This window comes from Oryx dammah, unplaced genomic scaffold, assembly GCF_014754425.2.
Source record: "Oryx dammah isolate SB20612 unplaced genomic scaffold, SCBI_Odam_1.1 HiC_scaffold_4, whole genome shotgun sequence".
NCBI lineage: Eukaryota > Metazoa > Chordata > Mammalia > Artiodactyla > Bovidae > Oryx > Oryx dammah.
Window position 1 is genome coordinate 51364686 of NW_024070188.1, and position 22589 is coordinate 51387274.

Sequence of the window (22589 nt, forward strand, 5' to 3'; positions counted from 1 at the left end):
GTGAAAGCATGGAGGCTTGACCACTGGACCACCAGGGAAGTCACATTAGTCTTAAGTACCCTTTATCTACTGTTCTTTCCTACCTGAAAATTGAATGTATTTTTCTTATTTTTAGGGGGGTAAGATGGGATATAGGGACGGCTGTCAGATGGCAGGGGGCTTATAATCATGGCCAGTGATAGCAGTGATGAACTGTCAAAAGAGTTTTCCTTCAGTCATATTGTCTTGGGTTGTAAGTATTTGCTTGAGAGAAGAAATAACTACCAAAGACAAAGAGTGTATCTTCAATTTTATTGTTTGGAACCTATAATTGAAAAGTATTTTTAGGTCATTTCTTAAACCACTGAACAATACAGGCACACAGATTTAGAAAACTTACAAAAATGTTCTTTAAAAATTTGTGCTTCAATAGGGTTTACCCTATTTTCCTGGCCAAGCATAAAAAATGTAGCCCAAATGCAGTCCTATTGACATTTTTCTCTTACAATATTATTATTCATTTATGGTCAATCTCCATATGCATAGAACCAAGGGCATTACTTTATTGCATCAATCTTTATAAAGAGGTTATGAAATTTAAAAGTACATTTGTATCAAGAGTACCTAATATTTGTAAACATTAAAAAACAAACATTCTCACTCTTCAGTCCTTTAGCTGTTGTCTGCTCACTCTTTTTTAAGGTGAGGCCTCCCATTTCTCGTTGAATCATGTATACAATGAGGAGCAGACTCACTTGGTCCCCACTACTCCTTTAAGCAAGTATTTGTGCATAAATCATATATGGCATTAGTCTGGGTATTTCCTGAGCACCCACTCAGAGGGTGCTCCCACTCAGGCAGGAGTCCTCATGTCTGTGCTTGAGAATGACCAAGAGTGACTGTTCAAATATGGAGGCAGAGCTGACTTTAAACTTAGGTGGACCACTTGAAAAATCAACCTTGTCTCTCCTCTGGATTTTCCAAAAGTGAGGAAGGGGTGAAGTATATATGTGTGTGCCTAGAATAAGTGTATCTTGCTAGGAGACACAGGTGCAGGTTTAGAATTACACCTTCTCTAAGAAGGTTCTCTTCTTGTGACACCTTCGCATTAGGAAGGAGGAGGAAAGAAATGGAGAACTGATAGAATGTCATGAAATTATTAGTAGCTAATGCCACGTGTTAGGCACTCTGCTGCTACTCCCTAGCAAATATCTACGTAGCAAGAGTAAATGGGCTTTATCTGTTTCTCTTCTCTAATGGAAGATGTTCCTGGGCATCCCAGTCTTTCCTTCCCCTTCTCCCTACCCCCAGATGGCCTTTTGCAGCTCCTGGCCTTTCCCATTATCTGCTGCCCTTTGTGTCCCAACTCCTCAAAGGTACATGGTGGTGAGGAAGAGAACACCACTGTGTGTTTAGTCCATTAAACACCCTATCACATATACTAGCGAGGAAAAAAAGAGAGACCAGAAATAAAGCAGAGACTTGTCCTCCATCAGTGTGGGGCTCCAGTAAATATCATCCTGAACAGTAACTGGATTTAACTGAAGAGTGTGGGACTGAGGTCAGAGGGCCTAGGTGCAGGTCTGGGGTCTGTCACTTTTACCTATATGGCCTTAAGTCAGCTCTGAGCTTTAGTTTCTTCATCTTTCATACGAGAAGAAAACAATGCCTGTCTTCCCACGCACAAAAGTTATGGGCATCAAATAAGAAAATATGCTTAGAATTCCCTTGTAAATGATAAAGTTATGTAAACATAAGTTGTTTGGTGGATTAGAATGGATATAAAGGAGAAAAATGATGTGTATGGTTTAAAGTTGTTAAAATTTTATTAAAATTTGCATATGTAAACTAAAGATGGCTGGCCTTCTCGTCAGAGGTCCCATTTTCATTTCTTTTGCTGTGTGTTCACTAAGTTGCTGACCCTGAGTGATGATGTCAGTGTCTTTACTTACAACCCTCTAAGCTCAGCTTCTAGGAGACTGCAAAGACAGTCTGTGCCATCGTAAAACCAATTCCTAAAAAACTGACTTGAATCTCACGTGAGGAAAAAAATACAGTTCCATTAATGGCAAGGAGAATTTTTGGCTATTGGTATAAAATAATGATCACTGCCAAAACTGAAAGAAATATTAAAGAAAAACTTTCACAGCAATGACTTCCTGCAGAAAACTGGATCCGACCTTCAACTGCCGGATAAAGCACTTTCATTTTTGAGATGTATCCAGAAACCACGTTGATATCTTGGTCACCTAGAAAAATACATACATTATTTTAACTATAGAAAAAATAATGATTCATTAATAATAATAAGGGGAAAGCCAATGTATTTCTTTAAAGTCCTTTGTGATTATAAGAAGGAAGATACTCCTTTCATAAGCTAGGCTAAAGTATCACAAAAGACAAGGACAGTGGTGATCATAAGTGCAAAGAATCTGATTTCTTTTCATGTTTCACATGAGAAATGTGCCCATTGTCTACTATTGGATAATTCAGGGGAATAGAGTCCTCTCAACTCTGAGATGACTTGGTAAGAAGACACTTCCTACCTAGGGATTTCCCTGACAGTCTAGTGGTTAAGAATCTGCCTTCCACTGCAGGGGACATAGGTTTGATCCCTGGTCGGGGAACTAATATCCTAATGCCTCAAAGCAACTAGTAGCCCACACACCACAACCACTGAGCCTGCAGGCTCTGGAGCCTGTGTGCTACAAGTAGAGAGTCTGCCTCCCACAACTGAAACCTGAAGCAGCCAAATAAACATGAATGTTTGAAAAGGAAAAGGCTGTTGTCATTATTGCCTCTGAACCACTCCAGAGTGGGGGCACTAAGGAACCGGGTTAAGATAATTAGTTGAGAAATAAATGTGGCTTTTTTGTTTTTGGGGGGGTTTTTTGGCTTGCCTACTCAAGAATCATTTTCACATCATTGGTGGTGAAATAATGGAGGCTTCATTTCCAAAAGAGAAGACAACTGACAAATACTAATCGCCTGTAACTACAACAAACCCACAGTGACCTGACAGACTTTTATTTTAAAAGTACCACTTCAAATCATATATCTGATAAGCGGTTAATACCCAAAATATATAAAGAATGCATACAACTCAATAGCCTACACCCAAAAAAATCTGATTAAAAGATGGCAGAGGATCTGACACATTTTTCCAGAGCAGAAATGCAGATGACCAAAAAGCACAGGAAAAGATGCTCAGTATCATGAGTTATCAGAGAAATGCAAATCAAAACCACAGAGTTACCACCTCACACCTGTTAGAACAACTATGACCAAAACGACAAAAAATGTCAGTGAGCATGTGGAGAAAAGGAGCTCTTCTTGTGCATTGTGTGCAAAAATGTAAACTGGTGCAGCTGCTGTGAAAAATAGGAGGCTCCTCAAGAAATTGAAAATAGAACTTCCGAATGACTCAACAGTTCCACTCCTGAGTATTTACCGAAGAAAATAAAAATATTAGTTTGAAAAGGTATGTGCACTTCGGTGCTCATTACAGCATTATTTACAATAGCCAAGATAAGGAAGTGTGTTAGTCACTCAGTTGTGTCCAGTTCTTTGCGACCCCATGGACTGTAGCCTGCCAGGGCCTTCTGTCCATGGAGTTCCCCAGGCAAGAACACTGGAGTGGGTTGCCATTTCCTCCTCCAGGGGATCTTCCTGACCCCGGAATGGGACCCAAATCTCCGGCATTGCAGCCAGATTCTTTACCATCTAAGCCACCAGGGAAGCATAAGGAAACAAATGTCCATTAATGGATGGATGAATAAAGATGTGTGTATATATATATACAATGGAATACTCTTCAGCTATTAAAAAAAATGACCTTTAGCCATTTGCAACTACATGGATGGCCCTTGAGGACAGTATGCTAAGTGAAATAATTCAGACAAGACAAATACCATAAATTCAACAACTACAAAGCAAGCAAGCTCAGTTACAGACAACAGACTGATGGTTCCTAGAGGTGGAGGGAGTTGGGATTGGGTGAGGATGCAAATGGGTGAAGGGAGTCAAAAGTTAATACAAACTTCCAGTTATAAATAAGTCCTGAGGCTGTAATGTATAGCATAGTGAATATAGTTATTAATACTATGGCATATTTGAACATTGATACAAGAATAGATCTTAGAAGTCCTCATTACAAGAAAATTTGTAATTATGTAAGATGACATTAATTGGACTTAACGTGGTGATCATTTTGCAATATATACAAATATGGAATCATGTTTTATACCTGAAACTAATGTTATATTTCAATTATACCTCGATAAAACAATGTATTACTATAGTACTTAAAAAGAACCCTTCTCTGCAGTGGTTCTCACCCCTGGGTATACATCAGAATCACTGCAAAGCCTTTTGCTCCAACCAAGTAAATCACACTCTTAAAAGTCAGGACCAAGCTGGTATTTAATTTAAAATACTCCCCAAGTGATTCTAATGTATGATGAGGGCTGAGAACACTTGGGTCAAAGCTTTCTCAGCCTTCCATGCGAGATCGTTCTCTCTAGCACTCACTAGTCTGGGCTTGAGTGATACACAGCCTTTAACTTTGTTTCATGCAGGACTCAAGAGGACACCTTCTAAGCCTGCCTTTCCACTTCCTATCATGGAATGGTTGGAAGTAGCTGGCGCCTTTCCTCCCAGGAAGGGCTGCCTCCTTGGCTCTGGCTCTGCCCTCTACCCTTCTTGGGATATGCAGCTACCATGGCAGGACCCTCATGATAAGGCCGTAGAGACGGACACAGAGAAGCTGTGCGTGTGTCTTGTGAACACACTAGGCTTTGCCCTGGAGGACAGGAAGGGGTCGTGTACTGGCAGTGTACTCCATGCACAGGAAGTGGTTCTCAATTGAATTTTTGAAAATGAGGCTGGGGTATAATGACCCTCACCTGGGGTCAACTTGGTGGTTCCTTTGATGTCCTCCACCAACACATTGTGCTGAATGGGGCAGGGGGCATATCCCATTCATGCCTACTTGACCTTTTCACACCAAAAGCTTCTTCAAGAAAGTTGAGGTGATTTGGGGACTTCCCTGGTGGTGCAGTGGGTAAGAATCTGCCTGCCAGTGCAGGAGACAGGGGTTCAATCCCTGATCTGGGAAGACCACCTACAGAGTAGCATCTAAGCCCTTGTGCCACAACTACTGAGCCTGTTTCAGAGCCTGTGCTCTGCAACAAGAAAAGCCACCACAGTGAGACGCGTGAGCACTGCAACCAAGAGTAGCCCCTTGCTAGCTGCAACTAAAAGAAAAAAAGCCCAAGCAAACTAACCAAGACCCAGCACACCCCAAAATAAATAAATTTTTTAAGAAGTTGAGATGATTTAATATGGTTTCCCACATCCAACCTAAAAATGCCACATGTTTATATTTCACAATTTAAATAGCTGCTTAGCTGCACTTTAAAAAGTTTTAAAACACTTTTGATGTAAAAATACGTTTTCCCTGGCCATGGATGGATGGGTTGAGTGCTGGGGAGAGGCAAGACTCTACTACCCTAGGCTGTTTCCTAACAAAGTGGGAGGGAGCTGACAGTGTAGGGGCAGATCTGGTTTCTGGCTTTGCCCTCCTGGTGTCATCATGGGCTGCTCCCCTCTTGGGATCCGTTCTGTTCTTGGGTACCTTTGGGTTAGGGAGGGGAAGAGACACTTGTGCTTACCAGAGTCATGTTTTATCATTTCATCTTTTATCATCTGGAACCCGTCTCCACCACTGACAAGGAAGCTTGGGAGGATCACCTTGTACACCGTATCCATTCTGAGAGGCTCATAACTGGGCACACGACACTGGGTGCAAAGAACCTCTAGTTTGACCACCCTGTCCCCAGGGTTTCGGGAAATATCGTACACCACGTGAATTCCTAGAAAAGAAATGAGGCTGTAGGTTTTCACTAGATCCAAAGGAAAATTTTTGTTTTCTAAGAAAGATTTTGGCCCAAATCTGGAGTTAGGGGCCTGCGGCTTAGTTTTCATTTAGTTCGAGCGAAACTTCAGCAAGAGAGCTGAAGTGACTTTGGAGCTACTGTATCTGGTTAAGTTTATCCTTGAGTCTTTCTGGGAGGCCTGAGAACCCCTGGGAGGGAAACTGGCTCTAGCCCAAGGTGGGCAATCGGGGACTCTGCAGGGAGAAACCACACCTTTTTTTAATTCACATCATGAATTAATTGGTCCAGCAACTTGGTTCAGTAGCTTTCGAAAATGAGGAACAGATGAGAGATACAGGATATTTACCATTTTGCTGACCAACAAATAGTTAATAATTTGGCCTGGGTGACTTCTGTGAAACACAGCTACCCAACACAGTGCCTCTCTCTGTTCCCTCTGCTCTCTCCTGGAAAACACAGAATATCTGGGCAACCCTATGGGCAGCGGGTGGGACTCCACCAACCTCTGCAGGCCCTCAGTCCCAGCAGTGAGGTGCTCTGGGACTTCCCAGAAGGGGAAAGACTTGAAAAGCAATCAGACCCCTCAAGTGGGGTCTACCATCTATAGTACAAACAGTGAGGTCAGACTATGGTGTCAGAGTCAATTAAGATTATTCATATTAATTTTAACTCATTGGGCTGTGGAATCAGTGATTGACAAAAGCACTTTAGAAGTCCTTAACAATTTGGGAAGCATTTATTTTCCTTCCACTTTCATGGCAATCCATAAGATAAGCAGGCACATTTTCTCACTGTTCTCTGACAGGCTGAATGAAGACTTGCCCCAGGTCCCAGTGGAACTAGAACCAGGTTCCAATGTCTTGTCCTGGCTGCCCCTGGCAGAAATCATCTTTGTTAATAGTGATTGGACATTGCATTCCCTTGAACCTCTGCATGCTTCCAGGCAGTAGAACAGAAAAAGGTTTGGTTTGTTTTTGTTTTTACAAAGAATATTGAATGTTTAAACAACTAAGGTAGAAGGCAATGGCACCCCAATCCAGTACTCTTGCCTGGAAAATCCCATGGACAGAGGAGCCTGGTAGGCTGCGGTCCATGGGGTTGCTAAGATTTGGACACGACTGAGCGAATTCACTTTCACTTTTCACTTTCATGCACTGAAGGAAATGGCAATCCACTCTAGTGTTCTTGCCTGGAGAACCCCAGGGACAGGGGAGCCTGGTGGGCTGCCGTCTATGGGGTCGCACAGAGTCGGACACGACTGAAGCAACTTAGCAGCAGCAGCAGCAGACCTCAAGGTAGCTGACCTGCTCAGACCCAGAGGGCCAGCTCCTCAGAGAAGATCGTCTGATGTCCAAATCAGACTTGGCAAATATTGCTCATTTTCAGGGCCTTGGGGCTTTGACCCCGACCTATTCTCAGTGGTCTGGGAGTCCACAGCCACTGAAAGACTGTGCATTGGTGTTGGGTGTGTAAAGCCCAAGCAAGCCTGGCCAGGAGGTCCTGGTGAGGTGGGGAGCTAAGCCAACCAGCAGGAAGCCTCCCCTCACCTTGGAAGGTGACTTACCTCCCACCTGCAGAAACTCGCCCGTGGCCTGGCCGTAGCGGTACACACTGTGCTCGAAGGCCTTCTTCAGGGTGGAGCCTTTTAACTGGATCAGGTCAAAGGTGCCTCCGAAGGGCAACACAGCAGCCAGGTTCTCCCAGGTAATCGTGCCTGAGGGTAGTCACAGATGAGGCCAGAGGGAAAATGGCTTGCGAACAAGCCCAGTGTCCGCAAAGGAGGTAAAGGAGATGGGGCCATGAGGAGGCTTATGAGGACAGCACAGTCTGAGTGTTCCTGATGCTCGGGAAGACAGGGATCAGGAGGCCCCCTGGCTGTGCCCTCCTCCACTGAGACTATTTTGACAGTATATCAGGGAAGATGATTAGGGCTTCCTAATCAGGTGGGTCAGTGGTAAAAAACCCGCCTGCCAATGCAGGAGACATGAGAGGCCCGGGTTCGATCACTGGGTCGGGAAGATCCCCTGGATGAGGCCATGACAACCCACTCCAGTATTCTTGCCTGGAGTATCCTATGGACAGAGGAGCCTGGCGGGCTACAAGTCCATAAGGTTGCACAGAGTCGGACTCGACTGAAGCGACTTAGCATGCACGTACGCAGGGAAGATGATGGGAGTGTCTTGAATATCTGTCTGGTTGGCTGGTTTTACCATGTGCTATAATCCAGGATATCTGTAAATGCACTAAAGGAAGTTATCCAGCTATTTTGTCCAGGGCTTGAGATTGGCAGTTTTGTCCTCCTCTTTCCAGATATCCAGGTGGAATCTGTCACTATTTTGCATAAATCAGTCAATGATTGATGTGAGTCAGAAGTTTGATTTTTTTTTTTTTTTTTTAATTTTTGGCTGCACTGCGCAGCATGTGGGATTGTAGTTCCCCAACCAGGGCTCGAACCCCTGCCCCCTGCATTGGAGTTGCAGAGTCTTAACCACTGGACCACCAGGCAAGTCCCAAGTCAGACGTTTAGGTAAAGCTTGGTTCCACTAAGTCTAACTGCTCTCTCTGTGTGCAGATGCATCCGAGAATACAAGTGCGCGTCGAGAATACAAGTGCGCGTCGAGAATACAAGTGCGCGTCGAGAATACAAGTGCCCGTGTGTGCCCTGTGGGTGGGGCGCTGACTTGAGTGGCAGCTAACCCAAGCTGAGGGGCCTGGCACTGTGGGTTGTGGCTGGCAGCACAGAGGAGCTAAGGCTGCCCGTGGCCAGGTTTGGGGAGCTGGTCAGACACAGAGCTGAGGCCAGGGTCCAGGAGCATACCATTGTTCTGCTCGTCAATGGGCGACCGGATGCCACCTCCATTTAAAATGCACATGGACACGTGGTTCCAGGACATCTCATCCGGGTGTCTCAGGTTGTTGTTAATCTGCAACAGCAGCAGGAATTTACACTTGTTATTCTGAGCCTTCTTTCTGAGGGTTCGTTCCCAGAAATGAAGCTGCTTTTCTTCTTCCCCCGTGTGCCCGGAGCTCTCTCAAGTGTAACTTGTCAAAACTAGCTTTATGATCTGAGAAGCAACAATAAGATATTGTGACCAGTCCCAGGGAAGACTCTGAGCAGCCAGCAGCTCTGAGACCCTCTCCTAAGACCCTGCATCCCCAGAGCAGGGGCCCTGAGCAAAGCCCACCCCCCAACCCCCAGCAAAGGCCAGGGCCCCCTGTGCAAAGTGGCTCACGAGGCTGCTCCCATAGGACAGGCCCCACACTTGCTCCTGAGGGCAGAGCCCAGAACCCTTTCAGCTCTAGACCTTGGGCCACCAAGAATCCTGGCATCCTGGTCTAGGTCCCCAGCCAGTTCCCAAGCTGACAATTTTGGAGACACAGAGAGAGACAGCCCCTGAGATGGAGTTCCAGTCTTTTCTTTTACCTAATATGTGTTTAGTGACAAGAAATAAAATGAATACATTCTCATTTGAAAAACTAGGATGGTGGAGGAGGTGAGGGAGACACAGGGTCACGGCCAGGGGGACAGCACCACGGCAGTGTTTCTGACACGGGGGAGGAGGGACTCCTTCATGTGTGGGGAGCACTGCTAGAGCCTGGGGTGTTTCCTTGCACTCCTGCCTCCACACAGTCACACTCTGGCTTCTCTACAGCTACTTGTCTCACATGGATTGCATGGTGCTTAGGAGCCAGCACTGGTCCTGCCTTGGGAAGTGTGAGTGTTGTCATTTACTTGGCAGGCTTTTTATAAAAATTATTTTTCATTGAAGGATAATTGCTTTACAAAATTGTATTGGTTTCTGCCATACAATAACATGGATCAGTACTTGGCAGACTTCTATTGAGTGTGGCTTCATCCTGGATACCAGGCATGGAGCCAAGGCCCCCTGGGTTCCCCTGGGCATGGTGAGTTTGACCCTGAGACCTCAGTTCGGCATGGCCCCTGGGGGGCTGCCTGCAGACAGGTGGACAGAGGGGTGCTTTGGGTGTGAGATCTCACTCACCATGGGACTTACTATCCTCAGGATAACTACATGTCATCGTTCTCTGCTTGTGAAGGCAACTCCCACAAGGCCAAGTTCTCAGGGCCGAGGGAGACAGATCAGGGAAACGCAGTCTGGCCTTGTTAGGCCCAAGCAAAAGTGTTTTATCGACTATGTCCACATCTTCAGAGAAGCAGGGTTTGTGGAGTCAGGTCATCTTACAAAAGGAAAGCCATAACCAAAATTCAGACACTTAAGATGAGCACCTCGAAATAAAGGTTGCATTCTTGTCCAGCAATAAAGAGGCTAAATAGTCTTGGTTAGGCTTCAGAGACAAAGCAGAGCAGACCTCTGACCTTGCTTCTAACCTGCCTGGACATAGCCCTGACTGCTGCTATGAGTGTCAGCCATGCCTGCTGTGAGGGTTGGCTGAGAGCCACGATAGATAGATAGAGGAAGGACCTTTGCTGAGCCATCTGGCCAACCAGGACCAATCGACTGGGACTTAACAACATTCTAAGATTTGCAGAACAAAGCAAACAGCATTGTAAAAATGGTTGTGGTTGTTCAGACGCTCAGTCGTGTCTGACTCTTTGCAACCTCCCTGGCTTCCCCATCCTTTGCTATCTCTTGGAGTTTGCTCAAACTCATGTCCATTGAGTCGATGATGTCATCCAACCATCTCATTGTCTGCAGCTCCCTTCTCCTCCTGCCTTCAATCTTTCCCAGCACCGGGGTCTTTTCTAAGACCTACATAATCCACATGAAAAAGATTAACATAATACCAGAGCTGCAGTTTTGCTCGCAGACTGATGATGATGGTTTGCGGCCTGGGGATTGTGAGCAGGAACCCCAGACTGCAGCCCTTGAAGTCTCATCCACAGAGCAGACATGCTGCCTTGGACCTTTTCCCAGTTGGAACTCCGGATGTGCTATGTCATGGGGCTTCCCAGCACTGTTTGTCTCTTAGTCAAACCCCAATTTGGTGATGCATCCTCTGCTGTTCCTATTTTTCTTTTCTTTTAGTGTTAGTATATTGAAAGTAAGCTAGATACTTCTCTAATAAATGTTTGTATTATTTATTTGTTTAGAACGAGTGGCTTATTTTGTTAACAAACCTCTTGAACCTGAGATAAAAGTGAAAACTTTCTACCAAACAGGGGTGCTCCACTGGTATGGTTCAGGCACCTTCCCAGGGTACTCAGTGCGAATCCACACCAAGCTTTTATCTGGGCATTAATTTTTAAAAAACATTTTCACTGGAGTATAGTTGCTTATAATGTTTTGTTAGTTTCTGCTGTATAGCAGAGTGACTCAGCTGTATGTTATATGTGTATCCTCCCCTTTTTGGATCTCCTTCCCATGTAGGTCACCACAGGGCACTGAGTAGAGCTCCCTGTGCTATGCAGCAGGTCCTCTTTGGTTACTTATTTGCACATTAAGCTTTAAGCGTCTTCGCTTTTGTATCAGGTGGTCCGTCCTCACATCCTCCCTCCCTCCTTCCATCTCTCTTCCACCGTCCCTAGGCGTGGGCCCTGCTCTCCCGGGAACCACTCACCATAGCATCGCAAATCAGGTTGCCCATGTTGCATTCTCGAAAGCGGCACGACTGAGCGGTGCCATCTAGATAGACAATTGTTTTCCCCAATTCCTGGGTCGAATAGTTATCTAATTTTACCCGCCATTTGTTAATGTCTGCTTTTATGTTTGGATCTGGAAGAAAACAAACAAACCAGCCTGCAGTTAGAGCAGATCTCACACTGGCTTAAATGTGAGAGAAAGACTCAAACATCATTCAGCTAACCTGGCGTGAGTCTACAGTTCTTCACCTTATTTGTGTACATTTTGGTTTTTGACCAGGAAATTTCCTTAGGCACATCTGTTCTGTTTCCTGGAAATAAGGCCCTGCTTGGATCTTAAAATGCCAAGTGAACCAAAATCAACTCATCACATCTGACTACCTGCTGGCCCACAGGGGACGGCATCCATGGTGCAGATGGGGGCAATGATTATGCTTATACTTGGGCAGGTAAAGGGATGAGAGGTCCTGCTATGGGGTCCTGGCCCCTCCCTCTGGCTGTCAGAAGCTCTGACTCTCCAGGGCCCCTGATCAGCAGTCTTTCCCTATCTGAACCCAGGTCTCCCCCAGCTCTCCTCTGGGACGTGAGCTGAGAGCAGTTCTCCTGTGCCAGGGTAGAGCTGAAGAAAGCACAACAAGCAGTGACACAGTGTCTGGTGCTGAGAGGGCTTGGAGAAGCCCATGGGGACTTCTGAAATTTGGGTGTGTTTTAAATCTCCTTATCCAAGAAGACGATAGGGTAAACTAAAGGAAGAAACTCAGTTCTTCAGAAACATTGTCCTGAAACATTAACAAAGCAAATAAAACACAATCCAGCCATCTAATTTTGGGACTTGTGGATCACTGCCCTGAATTTCACATACCTTCTGGGATGCTGCTGTTGAGAAGAATGGGATTTCCATGTGAAGTGACAACATTTCCTTTTTCATCAAACTCAACCTTCAAATAGCCTAGGTATTTGCCAAAAGCATAGGCCTGGACCACAGGAACCTTCCGTCCATCATCAGAAGTGACTATGAATGGGTACTGCCCTGCTGGCACCTCTTTGGAAGGTGGATTGCCTGCAATGAAAGATCCAGAGCTGATCAAGTCAGGCCTTGTTCACAGCTGGCTGTGGGCCCGCAGGCCGCCGGCCAGGTGACTGCAAATTCTGAACCAATGATTCCCCAGCTGCTGCTCTACACAGCTGGTCTTTCAGAGCCCGGCTTGGGCATCTGCCCCAGTTTCCAAATGCCCTTTTGGCACATGAATCCTCCCATTCTCAACCCAGCAGACATTTGCTAAGCTCTTCCTAAGTCCAGGGCACCGTGCCCGGTGCTGGGGGCACACAAAGATACGACACTGCTAAACTCTCGGGTCTCCATCCTGAGCTGGCTGCACTCTCACCAGCCAGGTGGAGTAGCCAAGTCACTTCACGTCCCTGAGCTTCAGTTTTCCCACCTGTCGGCTGTTTAGTTACTCAGTCTTGTCCGACTCTTTGCAGCCCTATGGACTGTAGCCCGCCAGGCTCCTCTGTCCATGGAATTCTCTAGGTAAGAATACTGGAGTGAGTAGCCTGCTTACTCCAGATCTAACCTACATCTCCTGTGTCTCCTACATTGCAGGCAGACTCTTTATCCGCTGACCCATCAGGGAAGGCCTTCCCCACCTGTACAATGGGCAAAATAATTCCTGGGGCTGTTGTGAGGATGAAACATCTAATCTCCCTTGCGTAATGTCTGGGATACAGTAGAAACTCATTACATGTGTATTTCTTTCCCTTATGAGAGGATGGCAACCTCTTGGAAACTCTAGACACACATTCAGAACTTAGAATCTTTAATGGAGATGATGAGAAATTAACATGGTAAATCAACTATACTTTAATTAAACAAAAAAAAGAAATGACAAAGGGCCGTCCCTAGGTTTTATTGCTGAGTTCTGTGTCCCCTCGGTGCCCTGTGGAACAGCTCATGCCGGGAGCTGACCAGCGCACACACCACCCGCCCCAGCCAGACCACGGACTTGCTAAGTTCTGCTGAATTCTGTCTCCAAGGGGAGCCCTGGGAGAACCTGAGTGCCACGTATCAGCCAGACACTGAGACCCGCCCCAGCATTGCCTTCTAGACACGGACCTGTGGGAGGGTGGTAGCCCAGGCAGTGGGACCCTGAGCCCTGGTCTCTGATCACCTCACCTGACATGTTTCAGTTCTGTAGCTGCAACCTCCTGTGGGCACCCTGCACGTCCTGTCTCACCTCCACAGAGACCAGGACCTCATTTGGGCTGTCCTGAGTCAGAGGCAGTGAAACAGGTACCTTTGACCTGCCACTGTTTCTATCACCTCCCTCCACACACCCACCACCAGCGCTTCCTATTAGATGTTCACAGAGGGCCCGGCAACTTCAGCTCGTGTTGGCTGCTCACGGGATCAGTTACGAGAATCAGCCAGGAGCCAGTCCTGGACTAGATCTAGGCTAGCCCTCCAGGCATCCCGCGAGGCAGCTCCTATTATTGCCCCCACTGTACAGACTGTACGCCCTGTGCACAGGGTGTCACAGGCCTTGAGTCCAAGGTTATGCAGCTGGTCTGTGAAGGAGGGGGTTGCAGACAGGATTGTGAGGCACTGGAGCTGCTGTTCTCTCCACTCCCAACACAGCCGATGATGCGCTGTTTTCAGAAGCCTGTAAGAGTTGGTTTCCTAAGGCCACTGCCCAAAGCAAGTGCAAGCCTAGGGGCTGCGTCTTTGTGCTCCAAGCTGTGCCCGGGCTTCACTCTTCACTGAAGACAAGCTGGGGTGAATGTTTTATGAAAAACCCAGTCCTGCCTTTGCTCTTGTCCTCAGTAATCCCAGAGCAGACATGCTGTAAATACCAACATCCCACAAGCAGGAACAAGCTGTTTCCCATATTAATTTCCCATTTTCTTGCTTCCCATGGAAAAAGAAAAAAGCCTTGGAACTTTATTTTTACAAAGGCACCTGACTTGAGATCCAGAGCAGGCCATGTCCCATCTCCATTTGCACGGATCACAATAGATGGTGGCTAGGACTGTCATAGATGGTTGGAGGTATTGCAGAATAGCAAGGAAGGTTAATGCTCACACCATCCTCAATAGGTTCTGTGGTGGTCTGTTTTTGGACAAGCTTGGAGCCTGCTTTTTACTTCAGAGGAAGGGGGTATAGCAGTCCTCCTCCACCTCCTCAGCTGGGGAGGGGTCCTCCTTTGAGCTCAGAGAACCTTGGCAAGATGCAGTTTCCATTATGTCCACGAGGTGGCGCTGAACACCCCATCCAGGAAGAAAAGGCACCAAATCTGTTTCAGAAAGGAATCTAGCAGATTCCTGGAAAGCCGAGAAGAGCAAGTCTGACTATTTTGGCCTCTATTATTCTGCCTTCCATAAATATATCTGAATTTAAACAGAATGTAAAAATTTGGAATCCAACTATTCGGTCAGATGTCTTAGCAGCCCCCAGCTCCTGGAAGACAGGGACCTTCTCCAGTTCTTGAAAGGCCTTGATGTGCCTTTCGTTAGAGCAAATGATGTGTCATCTTCATCTCCGATGGACCTAATTAGGAACAAGGAGGACGCCTCCCACGCGGCTGAGGCAACAACCAGTCTAGTTTGGCTCAGGTCAGCCTTCTCCACAACTCTGCTTCCCCCCCACTCGCCAACCCCAGAAAACCGCTGGCAGAGAATGCAATCCAGGGGAACCGTTCACAGTTTCCACAGCTCTCTATTCAGCCAAAGATGCTCAGATGCCAAATATTCTCTCCACACACGGAGCCACACATGTCTTTAGATCCCAGCTTGTTCTCTTGGTGGGGGAGAAATGGTTTACCAGAACTCTATTTCAGCCATTTGGCAAGCAAATAATCTTGGGAGCAAGCCTGAGGAGGTAGGAAGTGTGGGCTGACATTTTCACCTGGTCACCGGGCACTTCCCGGCACAGCGAGGGAGCAGCCCCTCAGGACGTGGGGGTTTCCAGTGCTGGCCTTGACAAGTGCCTGTCTGGGCACCCAGAGGATGGATCATGCGGCCACAGAGATGCCAGGGAGCAGGCCTTCAACATAGTTCCCACTTGGCTGAATGAATTGCTTATGTTTAAATCTTTATTGGATTTGTTATGGGACTGCTTCTGTTTTATGTTTTGGGTTTTTTGCCATGAGGCATGTGGATCCCTGCCCAGGGATCGAACCTGCACTCCCTACGTTAGAAAGTGAAGTCTTATCACTGGGGCTCTGGGGAAGTCCTGGCTGAATGAATTGTAGAATGTTTGAGGCGGTCCATGTGATGATTTTAATGTCTAATGGGATTGGTCTAAGAATTTCCAAAGTGAAAGTGAAAGTTGCTTCAGTTCAGTTCAGTTGCTCAGTCGTGTCCGACTCTTTGTGGCCCCATGGACTATACTGTCCACAGAAGTCTCCAGGCCAAAATACTGGAGTGGATAGTCTCTCCCTTCTCCAGGGGATCTTCCCAACCCAGGGATTGAACCCAGGTCTCCCACATTGCAGGCAGAGTCTTTACCAGCTGAGCCACACAGGAAGCCCAAGAACACTGGAGTGGGTAGCCTGCCCCTCCTCCAGTGGATCCTCCCGACCCAAGAATTGAACTGGGCTCTCCTGCATTGCAGGTGGATTCTTTAGCAACTCAGCCGAGCTATCAGGGAAGCCCCAATAACTTCCAATATTCCTATAAAAGGACTGGATTAAAGTACTTGGTAATTTGCATATTTCACATCGATGCTTCTAAGGGACTTGAGTCTCTCTTTTAAATGACTGGGAAGCACTTGTTTTCATCTGTTTACTCCTCAGCATCTCGGAAGAGTCACACCTTGGTCACCATTATCTTGTCCCTGGGCCACTGTGCAGCCTCCTAACTGGTGTTTATTTATCTATCTATCTCTTCTTTTCCTCTTTCTGATCCAGTTTCCCCACAACAGCCTGAGTGATCTTTCTAAACATAACTAAACACTCCTTGGTTTAAAACATTTCCTATGGCCTGAGTTGTTCAGTCGCTAAGTCATGTCCGACTCTTTGCCACCCCATGGACTGCAGCACACCAGGCTTCCCTGTCCTTCACTATCTCCTGGAGTTTGCTCAAACTCATGTCCATTGAGTGGATGATGCCATCTATCACTGGCCTTAGGGAGAACAGCAAAACTGATCAGGACCCTGCAGGGCCTTCCGAGGTAAAAAACATCCCTCCATATTCCCTATTTCTCATTTGTAGAAAAAGGCTTTAGTATCCTAGACTTTCCCTGGGGTCCAAAGACTCAGTTCAGTTCAGTTCAGTCGCTCAGTCGTGTCCGACTCTTTGCGACCCCATGAATCGCAGCACGCCAGGCCTCCCTGTTCATCACCATCTCCCGGAGTTCACTCAGACACACGTCCATTGAGTCCGTGATGCCATCCAGCCATCTCATCCTCAGTCGTCCCCTTTTCCTCCTGCCCCCAATCCCTCCCAGCATCAGAGTCTTTTCCAATGAGTCAACTCTTCGCATGAGGTGGCCAAAGTACTAGAGTTTCAGCTTTAGCATCATTCCTTCCAAAGAAATCCCAGGGTTGATCTCCTTCAGTCAAGCAGTTACTAATCAGGGAAGCAAGAGGCTGAAGTAACAAAGGGAACATAGTCAAGCAAGAAAACCAACGACAGCTTAAAAATAATAACTTAGTGGCGGGGGAGGAAAAACGGAATCCTAGAGTCTCCACAAGGGATATACATAACAATCTGACATAAAGCTTTGAGTTGTTCCTCCCACCCTCTTCCAGGTGGAGAATGGTGACTCTATGCCGACCACATGCATGCAGACCCCAGACCAACTGAACCAGAAGACTGATGATTAGGATTCCTGAAATACCACACTGTTTCCTCACTACCACCAAGCAGAAGAAGGTGCACCAGCTGTAACTCTTACCCCAAAACCGCCTTTAAAAATCGTCCCCTGACAGCCATTGGAGAGTTTGGGTCTTTTGAGCACAAGTTACCCATCCTCCTTGCTTGGTACTTGGCAAATGAATGCTGTACTCTCTCTCACTACAACCTGATATGTTAGTAGACAGGCTTTTCTGCATGGTGGGGCGAGCAGACCCAAATTCGGTTTGTAGCAGTATTGTAATTTTTGTCATGAACATCATAACCTATCAGACCCGCATGATGTGGCCCTGCTTTGAGGCAGGAGGTAGATGCCAACCCCCAACACCCCCAGGGCAGATGCTCCAGGATGGAAATAGCAAGACAATCAAAAGAGGCTAAGCCCTGCCCAAACAGAAGGGAAAAGACCACATTATCTCTCATTCTTGAAGTCAGAAGACCTTCCTGATGACATATGTGTAGCAAGACTCCTTGGAGGTCAAAGGGGAGTGATGCTAAGTGATACTAACTACCCATAGGCTTGTTTGGTAGAATCCATTTTGGCTAAGAGATGCATGTACACATATGGGGGGATCCTACACCAAAGATGAACTCTGAACCAGGCAAATTAACGGGAACCCAGAAGAAATGCCCCATATAAGTAATTCAAGCTACCACGAGGGAGTGACTCTCTCTGAGTCTATCCATATATCTATCCACACGTACAGTACTCTTTTTTCCTTTTCATAAGTACTTCATTTGTTTCACTACTTTCCTTCTTTGTGAGAATTTTCTGCAAAGCTGAAGGGCCAGGTTCTTGTCATTGACCATTAGTCTGCTGTTGCTGCTGCTAAGTCGCGTCAGCCGTGTCCGACTCTGTGTGACCCCATAGACGGCAGCCCACCAGGCTCCCCCATCCCTGGGATTTTCCAGGCAAGAGTACTGGAGTGGGTTGCCATTGCCTTCTCCGACCACTAGTCTAGTAGCTAGGATTTAGTGCTCTCATAGCTGCAACTTGACTGGATCTTTGGCCAGGAACCAAAGCCCCACTTCAAGCTCCTGCAGGCTGAGGCTGCTAGAGATCGGCTTCATGCGGACCTTCTGCCCCACACTTCAGCTGTCTTAGCATCTTCCATCCTCACACCACACTCAGCTCCACAGTCACAAACATAGAGTAAGACGCAGAACCAGAGGCCCACGGGTGAATTATTTCCATTTTTTTTGCTAGAGTTTATTCATCTGTAAATGGAGAATGTAACAATACCTGACTTGGAGGGTTCCTGAGAGGATTTAAGAAGTTAATGAAGCATATGAAGCCTGATTCAGGCAAATGCTCAATAAAGGTTAGTGATAATTGGTTGCCAAGTTACCTCCTGGACATTTTTCTGATCTTAGCCTAAATGTCAGTTCCTTAGAACACTCTCTGACAATTCCCCAGACGTGGTCAGATCCTCCTACAAACTGCCCTCCCAGCAGCGTGGACTTCTTTCTTCACAGCATGCTTTGTAATTATATATGATTGATTTCTTTGCATACTTAAAAAAAAATCTGATCAGGGTCAGTATCCCTTTTAAGATAGTAAGTTCCATAAGGGCCCAGGGGCTGGCCCAGCACATAGCAGGTGGTTGATAAATGTTGAATGATTATGCTTGAGTAGTTCAGCCAGCTCTTTTTCAGATCAGACAAGATGTGTATGCCCTTCCTGTGGAGGAATCCATATGTCAAGAGGAGTCAAGCCCCAGTTCCCAACTCCCCTCTATCTAATTTCTTCAACAAGCTGGGTGGGGCTTATAAAGCAGAATGAGCTGCTTGTTGAGAGAACGAGTTTGGGTGCAGCTCCCTTTCAATCTGGTGACCTTGGGAGAGACTCTTAGTTCCTGGGACCTAAATGTATTTCCTGTATTTGTAAAATAAGAGATTTGATCAGTGGTTGAAACCAACAGGGTTTAATTTTTTTTAAGCTATGAGTATCTTCTGCATGCTAGAGATCTCCTGGCATTGCAAACCATGAAGCAGGTGGGCCAAGAAGCACTCTGTGAGCAGGCAGTCAGGACAGCTGCTGTCAAGAAGCATTCTGCAACCAGAGAGGTGAGTCACCAGCTCCTCAGCCACCTCTGTACCCAACCCTGACACATCAGCTGTCGCTTCTCTGGGGACTCAGGGGCCACCAACAGTCTCCATATCTGGACCGTGTCCCTCTGTGTTGTACGTGCTTCGATTTACTGCCCACATTCTTGTTCTTAGACATTCAGTGACCACCTGGAGGTCTAAAGAGATGATGCCTCTCTGAGTGGTACCTGAGTGGGCACAAACCCCCTGGAAGTCCAAGCCAGGCTGTGTGCCTCTACCTGGTCGCGACTGGCTGGGCCAATTACAGGAGCTTGGCAGGGTGGGAATGGGCTCATACACTCACTCACTTACTCAATAAACATCTCCAAGCTCCAACAAGTCCTGGTGTGCTGGACTCCACTGCCCTGTGGGGCCAGGCCTGAGGGCTTTGCTTCACCTTGTGAGGCAAAGACCACTCAGTGTGATAGATCAGGGGATGGAGTGACACTCCTATGGTCTGCCACCCTCTTCTCTTCACAGAAGATTAAGTCATGGCCGAGTATCCTTCCAGATACCAGCATTCTTTCTTTAAAAAAATTTTATTGGAGTATAGTTGCTTCCCTGAAAGCTCAGTTGCTAAAGGATCCACCTGCAATGCAGGAGATCCCAGCTTGCTCCCTGGGTCGGGAAGATCCCCTGGAGAAGGGAAAGGCTACCCAGTCCAGTATTCTGGCCTGGAGAATCCCATGGACTGTACAGTTCACGGGGTTGCAAAGAGTCGGAGAAGACTGAGTGACTTTCACTTTCACGGTTGCTTTGCAACGTTGTGTTAGTTTCTGCTGTGCAGCAAAGTGAATGAGCCACATGTGTACATACATCCCCTCTTTTTTTGGATTTCCTTTTCGTTTAAGTCACCACAGAGCACTGAGTAGCGTTCCCATGACAAACAGGTTCTCATTCGTTTTCTGTTTTATACATGACAGTGTGTGCATGTCAATCCCAATCTCCCAGTTTATCCCAACCTCCTTTCCCCTCCTTGGGGTCCATGTGTTTGTTCTTAATGTCTATGTTTCCATTTCTGCATTGCAAATAGGTTTATCTGTGCTATTCAGATACCAGAATTCTTTTATTTTTTTACAGTATAGAACAGTGTTTTATATAAAAATTAAAAACAAAATCCTAACAACACAGCTGTCCTCTGGTTCTATCACTGTGGCCTGTTAAAACACAGAGTCCAGACCCAGCAATCCCACCACTGGGCATATGCCCTGAGAAAACCACAATTCTAAAAGACACATGTACCCCAATGTTCATTGTAACACTATACAATAGCCAGGACATGGAAGCAACCAAGATGTCCATTGACAGATGAATGGATAGAGAAGTTGTGGTACATTTATACAATGGAATATTACTCAGCTATAAAAATGAACAAATTTGAGTCAGTTGTAGTGACGTGGATGAACCTAGAGTCTCTTATACAGAGTAAAGTAAGTCAAAAAAACAAGCATCATATATTAACACATATATATGGAATCTAGAAGTTTCCAAAGAAGTACACAGAAGAACTATACAAAAAGATCTTCATGACCCAGATAACCACGATGGTGTGATCACTCACCTAGAGCCAGAAATCCTGGAATGTGAAGTCAAGTGGGCCTGAGGAAGCATCACTACGAACAAAGCTAGTGGAGGTGATAGAATTCCAGTTAAGCTATTTCAAATCCTAAAAGATAATGCTGTGGAAGTGCTGCACTCACTATGATGTCAAATTCGGAAAACTCAGCAGTGCTGCACTCACTATGATGTCAAATTCGGAAAACTCAGCAGTGGCTACAGGACTGGAAAAGGTCAGTTTTCATTCCAATCCCAAAGAAAGGCAATGCCAAAGACTGTTCAAAGTACCATGCAGTTGTATTCATCTCACATGCTAGTAAAGTAATGCTCAAAATCCTCCAAGCTCAAAATGGTCAATTCTCCAATGTTCAAAATTCTCCAAAGTTGGCTTAAAACTCAACATTCAGAAAACTAAGATCATGGCATTCGGTCTCATCACTTCATGTCAAATAGATGGGGAAACAGTGGAAACAGTGACAGACTTTATTTTTGGGGGCTCCAAAATCACTGCGGATGGTGACTGCAGCCATGAAATTAAAAGACACTTGCTCCTTGGAAGAAAAGCTATGACCAACCTAGACAGAATATTAAAAAACAGAGACATTACTTTGCCAAAAAAGGTCCATCTAGTCAAAGCTACAGTTTTTCCAGAGTCATGTATAGATGTCAGAGTTGGACCATAATGAAAGCTGAGCACCTAAAAATTGATGCTTTTGAACTGTGGTGTTGGAGAAGATTCTTGAGAGTCACTTGGGCTGCAAGGAGATCCAATCAGTCCATCCTAAAGGAAATAAGTCCTGAATATTCATTGGTTGCTGAAGCTGAAACTCTAATACTCTGACCACCTGATGTGAAGAACTGACTCATTGGAAAAGACCCTGATGCTGGGGAAGACTGAAGGCAGGAGGAGAAGGGGACGACAGAGGATGAAATGGTTGGATGGCGTAACTGACTCAATGGACATGAGTTTGAGGAGGGTCCAGGAGTTGGTGATGGACAGGGAAGCCTGGCATGCTGCAGTCCATGGGGTTGCAAAGAGTCAGACATGACTGAGTGACTGAACTGGGAACTGGGATGGAATCTAGAAAAATGATACTGATGAACCTAGTAGAGAACAAACTTGTGGACACAATGGAGGAAGGTAAGGGTGGGACGAATTGAGAAAGTACATTGACATATATATACTATCATGTATAAAGTAGTTAGTGGGAAGTTGCTAAATAACACACAGAGCCCAGCCTGGCTGTTCTGTGATGATGCAGAGGGATGGGATGAGGGTGGGGGGTGGGAAGCTCAAGAGGGAAGGGATATATAAAATTATGACTGATTTGTGTTGTTGTATGGCAGAAACCAACATATGATTGTAAAACAATTTTCCACCAATTAAAAACATGAAAAAAAAGACAAAAAATACAGAGTCCAAAGGAATGGGACAGAGAGAGAATGATTTGCATTCTAACAGGCCTCTCTCTCTCTCTCTCTTTTTTTTTTTTTTAGAGAAAACCAGCATTTAGTTGGAGAGGGCATTCCAGAGTGGTTGTGTACCCTGGGAAATGCTAGGTGTTTCTATTCAGTGAGGGTCTGAGCAGCTGATTTCCACAAAGCATGAGCTTCAGCCACACTGGTGAGCAGTGGAGCATGGGATGCACGATTCA

The 22589-nt window shown here is 46.1% G+C and overlaps 1 protein-coding gene across 1 annotated transcript in view; it reads right to left on the reverse strand.

Annotated features, from left to right (window-relative positions):
* Positions 1 to 273: 273 nt before the first annotated feature.
* Positions 274 to 22589, reverse strand: part of NT5E (5'-nucleotidase ecto) — a 69363-nt gene continuing 47047 nt past the window's right edge. Inside the window, exons 4-9 of the mRNA XM_040238858.1 lie at positions 12302 to 12499; positions 11418 to 11572; positions 8695 to 8800; positions 7441 to 7590; positions 5652 to 5852; positions 274 to 2228 (exon numbers count right to left, since the gene is read on the reverse strand). Coding sequence (XP_040094792.1) covers positions 2065 to 2228; positions 5652 to 5852; positions 7441 to 7590; positions 8695 to 8800; positions 11418 to 11572; positions 12302 to 12499 — 974 coding nt within the window. The 3' untranslated portion in view covers positions 274 to 2064. The remainder of the gene's footprint in view (positions 2229 to 5651; positions 5853 to 7440; positions 7591 to 8694; positions 8801 to 11417; positions 11573 to 12301; positions 12500 to 22589) is intronic.